Source organism: Calypte anna, chromosome 9 (assembly GCF_003957555.1).
Source record: "Calypte anna isolate BGI_N300 chromosome 9, bCalAnn1_v1.p, whole genome shotgun sequence".
NCBI lineage: Eukaryota > Metazoa > Chordata > Aves > Apodiformes > Trochilidae > Calypte > Calypte anna.
The window spans coordinates 25,658,345-25,675,394 of record NC_044255.1 but is presented as its reverse complement, the minus strand read 5'-3'; the positions used below and the strand labels follow the sequence as shown (position 1 = coordinate 25,675,394).

General features: G+C 50.0%; 1 protein-coding gene and 1 long non-coding RNA gene across 3 annotated transcripts; one reads left to right on the top strand and one right to left on the bottom strand.

Annotated features, from left to right (window-relative positions):
* Positions 1-656: 656 nt before the first annotated feature.
* Positions 657-6,957, bottom strand: LOC115598730. Of its 2 annotated transcripts, XR_003987869.1 has the most exons (3): positions 6,828-6,957; positions 6,269-6,375; positions 657-941 (listed from the first exon to the last, which is right to left on the bottom strand). It is a non-coding gene; the product is annotated as an uncharacterized LOC115598730 (long non-coding RNA). The 2 variants fall into 2 exon arrangements; XR_003987868.1 differs by lacking the exon at positions 657-941 and having other exon boundaries at positions 6,068-6,375; positions 6,828-6,955.
* A 12-nt stretch (positions 6,958-6,969) lies between these two features.
* CCDC87 (coiled-coil domain containing 87) lies at positions 6,970-8,847 on the top strand. The gene is made up of 2 exons (XM_030455813.1): positions 6,970-7,058; positions 7,548-8,847. The coding sequence occupies exon 2, from the start codon at positions 7,612-7,614 to the stop codon at positions 8,845-8,847; it is 1,236 nt and encodes a 411-aa protein (XP_030311673.1). The 5' UTR covers positions 6,970-7,058; positions 7,548-7,611.
* The last annotated feature ends 8,203 nt before the right edge of the window (positions 8,848-17,050 follow it).

The window sequence follows — 17,050 nt, the reverse complement described above, 5'->3', positions numbered from 1 at the left end:
GGGGTGGAGATACGTGTGGGAGGGCGGGGCCACACTCAGGGGGCTGTGACGAGCATGAGGTGCGCTGAGAGATGCATGGGGGCATGGTCAGTCTCAGAGGCACCTCTGAGAGCAGGGGGCGGAGCCACACACAGGGATGTGGTCAAGCTCAGAGGCGTGGCCACACACAGGGCAGGCAGAGCCACGCCCAGGAGTGTGGCCCAGATCAGGGGGGCAGAGCCACTGCACCCCAGGGGGTGGAGACACTCGGGAGCGCACAGGACAAGTACAAGGAGCCCAGGACCAAGACACAACACAGGCAGAGGCGCAGAGACACGCATGGGGGACGGGGACAAGACTAGAGAGGGCGTGGGGACACGATGCAGCTGGGGTAGTGCATCGCATGGAGGCTGGGGAGGGAGAACTAAATTACTTTGATACTGTTGAAACACAAATATATTCACTTCTCATCTTACACATCTCCAATCTCCAGTGAACTCCTCTGTCCTATTTCGCATTTACATACCCACACGGATATTGGACTCACATCTGGTTTTATTTTTTATTTTCTTTCTCTTTTACATTTCTTCCTCTACGACACAAGGTTTTCCTTCATAGCGTTTTCAAGTCTTTTTTAATTAGGACATGATGGAAGACATGAAGGCACGGACCCCAACTGCTGTGCACAAACAGAATTGTTTATTGTGTGGCTCGCAAGACTTATATAGTATTCCAATATCTATTGATTGATCTACAATTTACACCTCAAAACGCTCTTTCTTTTAACATAAAACCTTATCTACCCGTTCCCACCGCAGGCAACGGGTACCAGGACATAACATTGTCCAGATGGCAAATTCCCAAAGTTATTTACAACTCTTTGCTCTTCTTCAGGGTCAGTGAGTGCCTGGGAATCTGCAGCACTCCTCTATCCCACGCAGGCCTGCTACTCTGCTGTTCTCCTTCAAGGACACACAGATAAGTTTATTTTTTGTATATGTTAAAGATATTTCTACTTAGATTTATCCTTCAAAATCCACTGCGTAGTACAAAACCTGGACGACGTAGCCTTGCCCTGGGAAAAGGGCAGTGATGTCACCAGGCATAAAGTGATCATGCCATAGAAAGGAGTCAACAACTGTACATGATGAAATCTATGGGGCACGCAGGCAGTTGTGGGTCACGCTCACTGGAGCCTGGAGTAGCCAGTGGTCAAGCAGGCCAGGCCCCCTTGAAAGCTGTGGGGCAGCAGCCCCACAAATCTAACCCCAGTTCTGGGGGACAGAAAACAGTCAGGGATCTCCCTCTGTCCCACGGTGATCCAAAATGACCCTGACACAGCCTCACAAGTGCCCCCCAGCCCCAGAACCCCATAGAGCCTAAGTGTCCCTCAGCCTGTGTCTCACCTCACAGAGACCCCCAAGTAGGCCCCAGCTCCACGCTGCACCATAGTCACTCCCCACACTACCTAAGGGTCACCTCCGGCCCAACAGTAACCCCCAAGTGCCCCACCTCAACCCTCCATCATTTTAGGGCCCCTCCCTCCCTAGTGCCCCACAGACTACCCATTCCCTGAAGCACCCCACAACTACCAGCCAGGGGTCTTTCCCTGCCCCACAGCACCTCCCAAGTACCTTTTCCCACACACACACTTGAGGGTCCTTCACAGTGTCCTCCAGTATAAACCAGTATCTCATAGTGCCACTTTAGCCCCTCCCACTACCCCACCCCTCTCCCAGTACAACCTATTAGCAAGAAGAACTAGGAAAGGTAGAGGGGGAAAAGGAGAAAACTGAAGGAAATTGGGAGGGACTGGGAAGAACTAAAACACACAGGGCCCTCACTAACCCTGGAAGATAGCTGGAAAGAAGTGCCAAACTGAGGGAATTGGGAGGGACTGGGAAAGGTGGGGAGAGACTGAGGGGAAACTGGATGGGACTGCAAAATAGACTGGAAATGGGATGGGGCAGGTCAGGGGGACCCATGGAGCACTGGGAGTCCACATGGAGCAAGTGGAGAGCACTGTGGGGTAGCTGGCAGTCCCTATGGGTCACTGCAGATCATCGTGGGGCACGTGGGCATCCCTATGAGGATCTGGGGTGTAGTATGGGGTAACTAGGGGTCTCTGGAGCAGTAGGGAGGCCCTATGGGGCACTGGAGTTCCTACAAGGCACTGAGAAGGCCCCCACAGGGTAATTAAGGGTCCCTATGGAACAGGTAGACAGCACAACAGGTATTAAGGTCCTTATGGGGCAGTCAGGATGCCCTTTGGGCCACTCAGGTCTCTGTGGGACAGGTAGGTGACCATATGGGGCAACATGAGGCTCTCTATGGCACTGAGCGCTCTATAGGGCACTAGGATCCCCATAGGGCAACTGGGTGGGCAACTGGGGTATTTAGTAGTTGCTATAGGGCTGTTCGGGGCCCTCATAGGGCACTGCAGTCCCCTGTGGGGCAGGTGCGGAGCACTATGGGGCAATGAGAACCACACAGAAAACTTCGGTGGCCCTATGGGGTGATTAGAGGTTCTAAGGGCACTTGGAGGGGAAGGTCACAGTGGCCCTGTGTGGCACTGAGGCTCCCTATGGGTTTGTTGGGTGTTCCTTTGGGGGCAGTTAGGAGGCACTGTGGGGCACCAAGGGCTCTATAAGGCACTGGTGGGACCCTGTGGGCCAGCTAAAAAGCCCTGTGGGACAACAAGGGGGTCACCACAGCCAGCTGGAGAGCTCAGTGGGGAATTAAGAGTCCCTATGGGGCTGTCAGAGGGCCTTCAAGGTAATTATGGGTTGCTATGGAGTAGCTGAGGGATGCTATAGGACACTTAGGGGCTCTACTGTGCAGTCAAGACGCCCTATAGGGAATTAGAGTTGTCTATGGGGCAATGCATGTCCTTATGAAATGGAATCCACATGGGACAGGTGGGTGGCTCTGTGGAGTAGTCCGGAGGCCCTATAGGGCACAGGGGTTCATCAAGGTGCATCCAGTAGTAGTATGGGGCATGTGGGGGGTTCTATGGGGCAACAGCAGATGCCTATGGGGGGCTGTTTGGAGCCCCATGGGGCACTGGGGGCCCTATAAGGCACCTGGGGGCCCTATGAGGCCAGTGAGGACCCTATTGGCCCTGGGAGGCGCCCAATGGGGAGCTGAGAGTCTCCATGAGGTATCAGGGGGCCCACAGGGGGCAATAAGGAGGCCCCATGGGGCACTGGGGGACTTACAGGGCAGGTGGGGAGCCCTGTTGGGTATTTAGGGTACCCTGTGGGGCAGTGGGGCCCCAGTAAGGCACTTGAGAACAGCACATCTGGGGCAAAGAGAGAGTGCTATGGGGCGTTATGAGGCATTATAGGACAGTTGGGGGTTCCTATGGGACAGGTGGAGGGCGCTGAAGAGGGGCTAGGACACCATATTGAGTCGGTCTGAGGTGTCTGTAGGGCACTAGGAGTCCCTGTGGGAGAGATGCTATGGATCAGTTGGGAATCACCACGAGGGATGGAGCCCTCCCATGTGCTCACCTCCCTCTCCCCTTAATGCACTCTTTGTACACCATGTGGACACCTCCCCCACCCCTTACTCTTACTGCACTTTTTCCACCCCGTGCTCATCTCTCCCCCCACTCCCCCTTTACTGCACTTCTTCCACCCCTTGCTTGCCTTCACACACACACACACACACACCTCATTTCCTGCTCTTGGACGCCGATGCTGGGGCCTTCTGTCCTTGTCCTTGTTCCCCACCCCAGCCTCATAACCACCCCCATCCCCGCACAACTCACCCATGCCCGTGCTGCTGCGTCTCCGGTGACGAGAAATCCCCGTCCAACTCGTCGTCGCCACTGTGCCGGGAGACGCCATTTTCTCTCTGGATGCCATTTTCCCTCTCCGAGCTCTTCCCAACTTTTTTCACCTCTGCCACCCCCGCACCCCCCTCCGGGACCCCCATGTCCGCGGATCCCCTCCGGCTGTTCCTGGCCCGCCCCCCCCAAGCCCTGCGCTGCCCCCCATGCCCCCCTCCCCGTCCGCCATTTCCCGACCCGCCGCTCCCTGCCGCTATTTCGTCTCCTCGTCAGCACTGTCGCTCCCTCACACAGGGAGGTCACCACAGCTGCAAAGTTTCGCGGCTTGCTGATTGGCCGCCAGACCGGGGGGGAAAGGCTTCCATTGGCTCAGCCGCTAGTGTGCCCAACCCACTTCCTGAGGCGATACACACGCTGATTGGTCACTGCTTTCCCAACCCTGCTGCTCGCACACGCTCCCTCCGTCTCCATCCTCCCGGGATGCTGATTGGCCAGGGGCACTGAGGCCGCTCTGCCATTGGCCAATTGGAGGGACACCACCAGCGCCCGCTCATTGGTCGCTGAGAAAACACACAACAAAAGGAACAAAAAGGGGGCTGGGCAGAGGGCGCCCTTCCCTTGATTAAAGGACTCAGGCACCTTCCTCCTTTTTGAAGAAAGTTCGCCCCTTTCCTGCCTGTTATTAAGGACACGATGAACAAGTCAGGGGTTTATCGTGCCCCCCAGCAGCCCCTAGGTGCCCCTGATCGACTGCCCTGCATTTTAGGGTCCGCCCCTGCCCCCTAGAGCCCCACAGCCACCAGTGAGGCATCTGCCCTTGCCCCAGAGCACCTTCCACAAGTGCCCCCCCAGCACTATGGGGTCACCCCAGTTCAGCCGTGGCTGTAATTCCACCACCGGCAGCTTCTCCACCAGGTCCTGACACAGCGGCAGCTCCTGACCAGTGCCTACCAGTACACATTGTATAGACTTGGTTCTCACAAGGAGATAACTAGGGTGCCTTTTGGAAGGACACTGGAAACAAGACTGTCCTGAGCTGTATGGCTCAGGATATGATCCAAAATTACTTACAGAGATTAGTGACATCTGACTAGAATAAGAGGAATCTCTCCAAGCAGAACCTCTGGTTACAACTAGGCTGGCATAAAGTAAAATTGAGTTCTTAGGAGATCCCAGGGCAACATACTCAGTTTTAAATATCCTGGGAGGAGAACCTAGCTCAGAAAATGTAAATGTTATCAATGTGACAGGAAGAAAGCAGTCCTTTCCCTAAGCCTCTGACAATGCAACTGGGAAAGCAGTGGGTCACTCCTCAATTTCTGTATTTCCAAGGAAATCCAAAAGAGGTAAACCATTTGACCTAGAACCAGGATCATCATTGGTAATTAAACATGCTCCTCTAAACTTAAAAGCAAAAACTGGATTGGCTCTAATAATACAAAATTTTCTCAAATATAAGTTACTAGTAGAAGGCGAGTCCAAATACAACACTCCTGCTTTGCCACCTGTAGTAGTGAATCCCTACATTGTTAACCTCCCTGAAGAATGGGGTTGGCTTACAATTTCAGACCTAAAAGAACTGTTCCCTCTTGAATGGGAAACCCCAGAAACTTGGGAGGAAAATGCAATACACCTGGAGGGTCCTGCCTCAGTCGGGATACGAAGGAGAACTTTACTTTAGGGCATCTCTAAGAGACCCCCGATGAACCTGGCTGCTGAAAAAATTACTGTACACCAGGTGCTGGGAAAACATGACCTCAACCCCCCAAAACCACAATCCCCTGGAAGGCAAGCTCCTAAGGAGAGTGGCATTATTTGGAAGACAGATATGTTTTTAGGCAAAGATGAAAACACATCACTGATTTTTCTCCAACAGGTCAGGTAAGAGGTGCCTGAAGCCACGGCAGAGGTTATATCCCACCTGCTCTCAGCCACTGACGTGGGGGGTGGGGTGGGGGCGTCCCTTCTCCTCCCCACCCCTCACGCTGGGCTCTTCCCTAGCAGCCTTCGCCCTCTCCTGCAGGCGCCTCCCTGCCCCACAGCCAGGAAGCCCAACACAAGGTCATCCGTTCTGCTGGGATTTATTACAGGATTATTTTTATAAAGTCAGCAGTATGAACAGTTAGGCTTACTGCTCTGAAAGAGCAAGCTCTGAAATGTCCCAGTGTCCCCAACTGTGCTAACAGGGCCTTCAAACGCAAGCACATTCCAAACACTGCAGAAGAAAACTACACCTTTAGAAATAATTCTTACCTTCTGATTCTCTACTTAATACCAGAAACAATTGAGAAGCAATCCATGGAAAAAACCAGCTCATTGTTTGTCCTGCTTAAAAACTTGCAACATAGCTAAAGCACTGGACATCACCAGACAAAACAAATCATGATGGTTCAAGTGTTTCAGTAGGAAAATTAGGATTGAGAATATTTAGAAACAGAAAACCTGTTGACAGAAGTAGCTCGTGTCAACCCACTTGATTTAAAAAATCTTATTTACTTCTTTTGCTTTTAACTTGATAGTCTGATGTAGGCAATCCTCATTCCCAAACTGCCAGCATAGCAGTGGGGCAGGAGCAGATGTAGCAAGAGCTCGGGCAAGGTCACCTGTGTAGCAAAAGATGAATTGTTCAGGGGGAAGAAGCTTCATGTCGAAATACACTTCAGTGCCAAAATGCACCAGCACAGATTTTACAGTGCCCCCTAAACTCTATCAATCATTAAAAGACTTTTTGCCTCCCCAGCTGACACTGAAGTGCGTTTTAAAACAGCTCTAGAATTCCTTCACATCAGCAGAAATTCACAGCCAAAAGCAGACAAAACCGGCGAGCGGGAACCCGTGACAGGACGGTTCTGTTCCCCCCAGCCAGGGCACTCCCCGCCGGCTCCCCCCCCCACCCCCCCGCCGCTCCCGGCCCTCTCCTCGCCCCGAAGGCGGGCGGCGCGGCGGAGCGACCACAGCCGGCACCGCCGCCCCGCCGGGCTGGCGTTCCGCGCTCTGCCCGCCGGCTCCGCCAAGGGCGGCAGAGGCAGCAAAAACGGACACCGCGGATTCATACCGGATGACAGGCAACTGCTCGGGAGCCGCCACGACACCGGAAGGGGCGCGGCTTCCCGTAGGCGGAAGTGATGCCTTCGGTTCAGAAAGCGTTGCTGCGGATGCACGGCTGCCCGGAGCTGTCTGCCAGTTCCCGGGTATCGGCTTCTGATCGTACTGCGCATGCGTCCAGCCCGGGTGCCAGCAGCCGGGCACCGAGCTACAGGTGGAGCTGTCGCCACCGCGCAGGGCAGTAAGCGCCGGGGAAAAAACCCAAACCCCAAAAAAAAACCATAACAAGGAAAATTAAGGATCCAGACGCCTGGGAGAGGGGACCCAAGAGGCCGGGAATGGAGGGCGCAGGCGTCCGAGAAAGGGGGACACACCATGGGGAGCTACAGGACGATTGAGAGGGGGAGGGGGCGCATTCCCTCCTTCAAACTCTAATCTCGCGGGGAGACTGGAGGGTGCTTGTGGAGAGATAACCAATTCCGTATCTCCAAAGCCTCGAAATCCCGGAGGGCGGGGCTGCAGGGCATTTTCGAGGGGGGTGTGGCGTTCCTCTTCCCTTGATGCCCCCCATTACCCTCCAAAACACCATGGGGGTCTTTCAGGACACTTGGATGGGTGCTCATATTACACACTCCCCAGCCCCCCAAGTGCCCCATGAGGGTTGTTGAAGGGGGCTACAGCATGCTAGGTTGATCTACCTCCCCCCCCCCCCCTTTCACTTTCCTAACAGCCCAGAACCCCCTGGAGTGACCAGCACCCCCAGCACGGAGCCCTGGGCCTTACCCAGCACCAGGATGCACCGCTCATGCCAACTACCAGGGGGGGCAGGGGTCCTGCTCCCCCCCTGCTGCTTCTCTCTGGTGATACCAGACCACGAAATTCCTCTGGTGATGGCAGGTGCGCGGCAGCACGCCGCTGGTGAGGGCCGGAGCACCAGGCACCACCGGCTGCAGCTTGCCGGTAACTGTCCGGCAATGCCATGCCGAGAGGTCCCGTTGTTTTCCCACCCCGTTCCGCAGTATGGCACTGCCAAACCCCCCACCGGAGCCTCTGCCATGGGACTGACCCTGCGGCCGTACCCGGCACTGTGCTGGGATGCTTATGAAGATGTTGAGCAAGAGCCCTCAGAACTACTGGAACTGTACCAGGAACTGAGCCCGGAGCTTCACACCGAGGGGCTGCAGTTCCCCCCAGACACCCTGCTGGAGCCGGCTGCTCCCACAGCTGATCTGCTCCCCCTGGGACACCAAAACGCCAGGGTGCAGCCATCACCATGGCAGCAGCAAAGCCTCTTTGCTGATTACCTACAGTACGTAGCAGCAACTAGCTCTGACTTCCTCGGTGCCATTTTCCATCTCAACACCAACACAGAGAAGCCAGTGCTGGAACATCATCAGGAGCCAGCACTGGCACCAAGACCAGAAGCAGCACCGGCACCGAAACCAGCACCAGCACCAGCAGAACCATACGAGAGGGGGTTGTGGAAGCCAGTAATCCCACAGCCAGTGCCAATGGGGCTTCAGCAGCGTTTGCACCGTCTGTGGATGGCACTGAGGGTCCCGGTTTGGGACCAGCTGGCGATGGCAGTGAAATACAGCACTGGGACAGCCTGGCAACAGTTACCAGCGGCACTGGAAGTTTGGGAAGTGGCAACCAGTGACATCCTGCAGCGGGAGCATCTCTTGGCACAACTGGAGAGACTGGAAGAAGGGGGCTCTGACCCTTCGCGCCTGTTCCGCACTGGCACGGTGTTGGCACAGCGTCGCACCATTGAGGCCAGCAGTCGCCAGCGCCTTTGGGCTGCCTTGGCCAATGTTGAGGCGCGGCTTCGGGTGACGCTGCGGCAGCTGCAGGAGGGATATGGGGACACGGTGACACTGCAGGGACGTCCCTATGCCCCCCACGCCCGGAGAGATATCGTGGAGATGCTTTACTGGCTGCAGCAGTGCCGGCGGGCAGAGGCGCTGCGTGGGGCTCTGAGGAGGCCATGGGACCTCTGCTGCACCCCCCAGCCAATACCAATGCCCTAATAAATGGCAACAACTGGAAAAGAAATATTTACTCACCCCAAAATGAGCACCATGGAGGATGGGGGCCATGGTGGCACATGGGAGAGGTCTGGTACCCCCCACACACCTTGTCCTTGTCTGGGGCTATGGGTCCTGCTCTTGTTGGGGGTGGGGGAAAACCCCTAAAAAAAGAAGTCCTCCCTCCAAAAAGGGGTCAGGGGCCCCTCAAAAGGGACTGAGCCCACAGAGCCCCTCCAGAAGGGATAAAGCCACTCCCAAAATGGGTCTCACACACCCAAGAGGAAGTCCCCACAAAGGGACAGGGCATCCTCAACAGGGCTCAGAGCCCCACTTCCCCCCCTCCTAAATGGCTTAGAGCCCCCACACACACAGAGCAAAAGCCTCCAATATGGTCAGAGAACACTCCAAAGACTCAGAAACCCCTGGATTGGGGTGGGATGTCTTAGCTGAGGCCCCTCCCCAGACCTGCTGGACAATTACAGTCTGCACAGAGGTTGGGGACTCAGGGAACGCCTCGGGCAGTTGGATGCAGCAGTGGAGGGCAATGTTGTGCATCATATTGCACGTGGAAAAGATATGCCAGACCCTGGGGGGCAAACATATTGGAGGTGCCCTAAAATCACAGTGGCATGAGAAAGAGAGGGGGTTGGGGGAGAGGTTGGGAGGGCCTGGAACACACAAGAGGTGCCAGGGCTCCAGCAAGAGCCAGGATTCATGGCAGCTCTTGCTCTTAGTGCAGCTGAGAGAATTTGCCAGCTTCTTCCTCCTTCCTCCCTGCCATAGCTGTCCCCAATCTACGAGAACATGTGGGAGTTTCAGGGCTCCTAGGAAACAGGATTCCTCCACACAAAGCCGGGCAGATAACCCCTACCTGCCTGAGGCAGTGCTTTCAAGGACATTCCCGGGAGAGGGAGGGGATGAGCGCGGCCCCTGGCAGAGGTGAAGCAGCAGTCCTGACCGTTCTCACTACAGCTCTCCCTGGCCCCAGCCTCTCCTTCCACAGCGGCTTCTGGACACTCATTGAGATCCCCGGGGCAGGGCCTGGGGCACAGGCCGCAGGGGAAGGTCTGGGGGCAGCTGCACGGAGCGACCAGGGCCGGGGCAGAGCCGGGAGGAGCTCCGGACAGAAAGGGAGATGCCCAGCGCCTGGGGGTGTCCGGCTCCTTCCCTTCGCCCCTTTTGCCGAGTGACTGCCCGGGGCTGCCCTGACCCCGGGTACAGGCCTCTGCCGCAGCGGGCGGCTTAAAGCCCCACCGGCCTGCAGGCTGCCTGGAGACACGCGCACCGGTGCCGCTGCCGGGCGCGCTGAAGGGGCCAGACCCGGGGCCCGCCCACCGGGCTGCTGTTACACGCTTTGCCTGCACTTGCGGTGTTTCCCTGACGGGAGGCGGCAGCCCGGAGGCACCAACTGTCGGGTACCGACGGACGGCACCACGGAGCACGTTTCCACCTCGGTACCAGCTTGGGGCCGGCGGGCGGCAGCCGCGAGCGCTGCCCAGCGCGGCCCGAGGTGGGAGAGGCAAAGAGAAAGGGAGGAGATGGCACCGACAGAGACCCCGCTGCATTGTGAAAGCACACCAAAAAGCAGTGATGATGAGGCAGAGTCTGTTCAGCAAGTCTGCAGCTGACACAAAACCGGAGGAGCGACTGATAAGCCCGAGTACCATGCTGCCATCTAGAGGGACTTTAACAGGCTATCGAGACAGACTGACACGGACCTCATTAAGTTCAAAAAGAGGTTTAACTATCAGCCTGCTTTTTCCTTTACTGATAGATTCGTTGCTGTTATTTGAAGAAAAGCCCTGATCTCACCTGCCTGTACTTCTGCCCTACACCTAGACTAGTGCCCTGCAGAAAACCATCAGCTCTCAAGTACCCCACCATCTAAACAGTGGCAATGTGTCATGCCAGCACAGTTTCAAACCAACACCTCAGACCTGAGACCACAGAAAGGAGCACTGGCTGGCACAGGGGAAGGTTACTGCAATGATCCTAACCAGCAGACTAATGTACAGCTGAGGAGTTAGTGATGGACATAGGAGTTAACCTGAGAAGGCACATGCCCCTGCTGTGCTAGGTACATCTATAGCTTGGCCTTTAGGCATGTGTTTGGCTGCACATGCATCATAGTCACAGTATAGACTTACCTGACTAATTGTGACAAAGAAGCCTGCAGGCAGTTTCACTTGTCACTGCTTACATGTATTTCTCTTTATCTTACACTGAAGCAGCAGGTTCTGGATGAATACTCTTGTCTGACAGCAAAAGGCTGAGTAGAATCAGTCCGTACAAGAAAATCCTGTAAAAGCTCTGAAGACCAAGATGTTAACAGAACCTTCTGACAGACTTGAACTGCATTGTGACCGTATGTAAGAATGAATCCATAGTTTGATCCACTGTACTAAACCACACTTCCACAGAATATACTTGCAACACAGTGAACACTATATCTCCATTACAGACAATTACAATAATATTTATGGTCATCTCCGCTCTGTGGGCAAATAGCCAGAGCTAGTGACACATGTAACCACCAACCAATCTTTCCTTAAGAGAAGTGGTACCTGCTGACAGATGTGTTTGTGGCAACTGATAACAACATTCCTGCAGTCGCTAATACCACTTCAAAAGCCTTTTCCTCTGTCCAGTAAATCCCACATCAAAGACTGGCCTAAACTCACAGAGTTGCCAGAACAAGGGTTAAACACTGCAGCTGTGAAAATACCATATATTTATGAAAAACTGACTGGGGTCTCCAGCTTATTATTGACATGATAAACATTTGCAGTACGAGGCACATCAAGCAAAGGTCATCTTCAGACTGCTCAGAAAGCAGCATTCAGCAAAGACAGGGCCTTAAAAATACTAAACACGGGAGGAGAAACTCAGCGGCAAGGAAAAAGACTAACCAAGAAAGTGACACAAACAGGGCTTTGCATCTCTTCTTGAGGGACAAGACAACACAAGTGACCCAAGTCAAACACCCTGCTGGTAAGTCCTAGTGACAGAACAGTGTGCCAGAGAGCAGAGTCAGGTCCAGGTTCCTGCTGCCCACAGGCAGAAGAAGAGCAGGAGATACTGATGCAAGGAACATATTAGTTTGGCTAAAGACAGATCCATCAGGAAACAGGGCTTGAAGCCAGCATCACAAGCATGAATCAAGCCACAGTGTAAGGTAACTCGACCTGGGCACTGGAAACAATGCTGTAGTGGCAGACTGCACTGACATAGGAGACAGATGGTGACAGCAGCTTCAGACTGCCCCACCTCAAGCGCCTGTCGTAACAGCCAGTCGGGTTGCACATCAGAGTGTGTATGGGTGCGGCACCTGGCTGGCAGGTTGCTTTTGGGTGCCTGAGGTGACAGCAGAAGCAATGTGAAAAAAACTGGCACACACTCCTGGACAATTCTGAAATCAAGAACGAAAATATTCCTGCTGAATAACGTTCCTATGTCCCAACATCCTGGATCATTCAAAGGCTGCAACATAGCAACATAACAGATGCTGAGAAGGCACAAAATATTCCAATGCATGCGGTTTGATGTTAAAATGGACACATTTATCATGAAGTGTTTGTCAATGAATGTATTCTTAGCAAAATCTGCCATGTGAAATGTATTTTCAAAGAATTAGAAATGCTGCAGTGGAGTCCCAACAGAAAATTGGAAAAAGCAGATAGAGGAAAAACAACATTCAAAACATGCATGACTTATGCCCTTTGAAGACTCTCCCCCAGGGGACTGGGGGCGTTATTTTACTGGTTTGATCTGATACTGAATGTCTGGCAACACAGAAGGGATGGGAAGGGATGGCGTGGTTGCCATGCACGAGCGTGCATGATTGCTTGTCCACTTTTATTCCTAATCTACTTGAGAAGTGAAGTAGGGTCACCTGGTGGTGCCAGGAAGTGGTACCAGATGATCTATACAAATACTGCGAGCTCGCCCATTTGGCTGAGATAATAGTGCTGTTTTACAGGAGGTTTACTCCTATAAATGGTGTGAATATTCAGCACTTAGCTTTAGAGAAGCTGAGATGGTTAATAACTTTGTTGCTGCACATTGTTGTGCTAATTGCTCCTGCTATAGTCCAGCACATTTCAGAAGACTGAGTGCTGGAAGGCAATAAAAACAAGTTTCTGCCCCACTAAGCTCACCACAGTACAGCCAAAGGTCTAAGTACCAATAATGCCTATGGAGACAAGGGTAAGAAATGCACTTAGACCAGAAACTGAAATCAAGATCTGTCACAAATGTTACATGACCCTGGAAACATTTTTTTCCTTCACGATGATCAGAGAAAGAGATATTTATATTAGTAATTATGACAATCGGTATGACTAATTCCTTATATGGCAACCAGTACGATTGCAAAGCTTAAAGACAAAGGTAAAATGTCATAGTTCTTAAATTACTAAAACTCCTGATACTGCTGTTATCAGTCTGGTGAATCTGGTATATGTACAAGTTTTTCTTCATTTATTTTCCTATCCCTCAAAAATTAATCATTAGATTTGGAGACAGAGGTATTAGCCTGCATTAAATTGCTATAGCAATTGGTAATTGGTGTAAAAAGAAAACACAAAAAACAAACAAACAAACAAAAAACCCAAAACAAAACAGACAGGCTTTTGAACACTCAAAGGCCTTCATCATGTCCAAAATAGATGTGCAGGCCTAAATAAAATTAGGTGAGCTAAATACAACTAGAACGCAATTGCCCAGAATTTGGCTAGGAGCGTATCAGTTAGATTGTCTTTGAAACAGATGTTATTAAGGGGTAAGAGAGGAGACAGTGTTAGGGAAGAGAAACAAGCAGTTTATTGGTGACAGAACAGAGAGGTTAGTATGATATGCCACAAAACCAGAAAGGCTATTGAGTCCACAGTTTTATTTGAGACTGAAGAAGGGCTCATGTGTTCAAAAGCTTGTCTACTTTCCCTGACTAAATCAGTTGGTCTAGTAAGACCTGTGCCTACAAATTCTGTTTCCTGTTGTCCATTCTACTCTGTGGCCCATGGTCATGTTTCACCATCACATACATCAAAGCAAGCAGAATTCCACAGATCACTCTCCATTAAACTGAAACCAGCCCTAACCCTCTCTTTGTACCAGCCATGATTAGTTTCGAAGGCAGATTTGGACACTGAGGTCTTTAAAAGAAGAGACAAGCAGTTACAAGACAAATATTATACACATTTCCCTATCAGTGTTGTTTAATATGAACAGCTTTTAAAAAGCTAGATTAAATTTTAAAGAAGCCTACCATAATCTATTAACTTCTGGTCCTGTCCATCTCTCTTTATGATCTTTATAGTTTAATGACCACATTCCCCAGCATGACTGCAGTGCATAAGTCTCCTACCAATTATCTGGTATCTCCCAATCTTTTCTCCTATCATACATACTCCAAATCACTACTCCTGTTGCTGTCTCACTTCTTGACCTTTTTTCAATTCTTCTGAGCCAGTGTACAGCTTTGATCTGTCTTAATTCTCCATGTTCAGTTACAAAGCAATACAAAACTGAACAGGAAAACAGTGTATAAATAGTAATCATTAGGAAAATGCAGCCCCCTCTCCTTCATTTCCCTTACTACAGAATATAACCATGTCATCTCTAATACAACTAATCACAAAAGGGTCTCCTTCAAGATCTTCGTGTAATATTTCATGTCTACCACTGGCTCTAAAAATATCTAAAATGCCAGAAGAAAAAAGCACATTAATTTAAGTGAACCTATGGACATTAAATATGATGAGGCTGAAGAAGACAATGAAACCAAAATATTTTTTACTACATTTTTCATAAATGTTACTGGCTTCATAAAGAGATGTTTGCTCTCATCTTACCTTTTCGTGAATGAAAGACATTTCCTCAACATGTATCCACATAAGTGATACTGTGCTTTATCCAAATGGGCCTCTGGAACATAAGCCATATCAATGTTAAGTGCTTAATAACTACTGGCTAAATCCTATGATCTCTTAGCTGGGCTATTATAGCCATTAAACATTTAAATAAAACAATTTTCTACTTATGTACAAGTGGGGTGGTTTTATTTTTTTTAAGCAAAAATCATATCACAAGTAACCCTGTACTACAGCTTTTGCAAAAGCTATAAAATATATATATATATATGAAAAATAATGGCTCGGAATTCATACCTACAAAAGTTTCGTGCCTCTTGTAGCAGAGAATATAGCAACAAAATCCAGAAACTTTGTAGCACTTTGTGATTTAAAATATTAATCCTTTATAAATAATTATTATTAGAAGAACATGCAAGATGCCTTAAATGAAAAAAAAAACACAACCAACCAAACAAGATGCCTTGCCTTCCTTGAAACACTAGATCCACCACATTAAGCGGGGCTTCTCCATAAGATACAGGGCAACACAGAATGGGAATGGTCTATAGGGTTAGTGTTTAGTGCTGACAAAATGTTTAAGTTAACCAGTGGTGTTCATTTCATAGGATGTCATAGTCAGAAGCACAGCAGTGTTTTACAAATTTATGGAAAATAAAAATACAGCCACAGAAATAGTACAGAAAACTTCTTAAGGTTCAAAACCCACTCAAACCCACCTGCTTCAGATCCCAGGTGCCAGCCACAACGGCTATGTCAGTGTAAACTGCTTTAACAAACTGTCCTTCACAGGCAATGGGCTGCATCAAAATACAGTCACTAGCAAAAGGATCAGAAAGAATCAAATGGAGCATAGGCCTTCTGATTATGTCAGTCCTGGCTTTTAAAACAAACCAAGTGTCTATTCATCCCTAATTAGTACTGGTTATAATTAAATTTGTCTTCCTATGAACAACTAATGTAAAGAATGCAGGGCATGGGTAACGTGATTGCTGTTGCCCAGCCCGGTGAACAGAACTGCTGCATCTGCATTGTGAACAATCTGGAAGCTGTGGGGAAACATTGATGAAAATCCTGATAAAAGACAATGAAAAAATAACCAGACTGTACAGTGAGAAAAGCATGAGATGTTGTTTCAGTGTTTGTACAGGATAATTAATGCTACAGTCTGTGTGAACTATGCAGCTAGAAAATCATCACTCAGCCATGCCTGATATATGGGGACCAATTCATAAGAGAAGGCATTGCCAAACTGATTATGCCCAGCTTCCTACTACAGCCTCAGATGATTTTTAAGAAACCCACTGCATATACTTCAAGGTAACTACATTTGACAACTCTTGTAAATATGATAGAGAGTAAACTGAAGTATCAACCTTTTAACATGAGGATATTTACTTGGAATGAGACACCCAAGATAGCAAGTGTATCCAGCACAGACAACATGGATACTGTAAATATTACACAGCAAGAAGTTTGACTTTTAACAGAAAAACACTCATCTCTTAAGTGGAATTTACAGCACACATCAACCAGAGTTAATGAATCAGACTGACTCAGTTAGCACTCCTGTAACTGTATACTAGATACGTTTCTGTTTGTATCTAGCCTAAGTATTTTTCAGTGCTGTGACAAGACCTGTCCTTCAGTATTTGTGACACTAGTTTATGCAGTTTAACATCTATGGACCATTTTGCACTGCAATACTTTTGATAACAAGGATTTCTGATTAATACCTTGTAACCTGGACTGATTAACTTTTTCTTTCACAAGCCTGAACATCCTAAGATAAAATTCCACTTAAAGACGACCTTATTAATTAGCCCTTAAGCACACTTAGGTCAAGAAGCCAGGAATGTGACCCTCTAGGCTCACATCATTCTGCCCTGATGAGTACAGGACCTTGCCAGTGAGGTCAGGTGTGGAAGATGTTACACCACGGAACTCTTTTGATGATGTTCTGTGCAGTCCTGAACAAGTCCTGTGAGAAAGACCAGTGTTGTCAGAACTGACAGTACTGAAACAACTCCTTTAAGGTCAATTAAAATTACCTCCTGAGCAAAACTGCTGTTGCTTTTTGCTAGCATAAACTGCAGACTATCTTCCCATTAAATCTAAATGAGCTCTACAACCTCCTTCAGTAAAAGTGGATGTGATAACAGGTAACTGCTCAGACACAGGATTAATGCTTATACATTTTTTTGACAATTATAATTGTTGAGCATTATTGTTAACATAACACTTTGCTAATAACATTCTACTTCTAGACAAGGACTCTGGATTTTTCTAGTTCAGAGAGAAGGAGGCCGAGGGGCAACCTCCTTGCTCTCTAC

What these genes read in the sequence shown, in the direction of transcription:
- CCDC87 (XM_030455813.1), top strand. Translation starts at nt 7,612, where the DNA reads ATGCACCGCTCATGCCAACTACCAGGGGGGGCAGGGGTCCTGCTCCCC.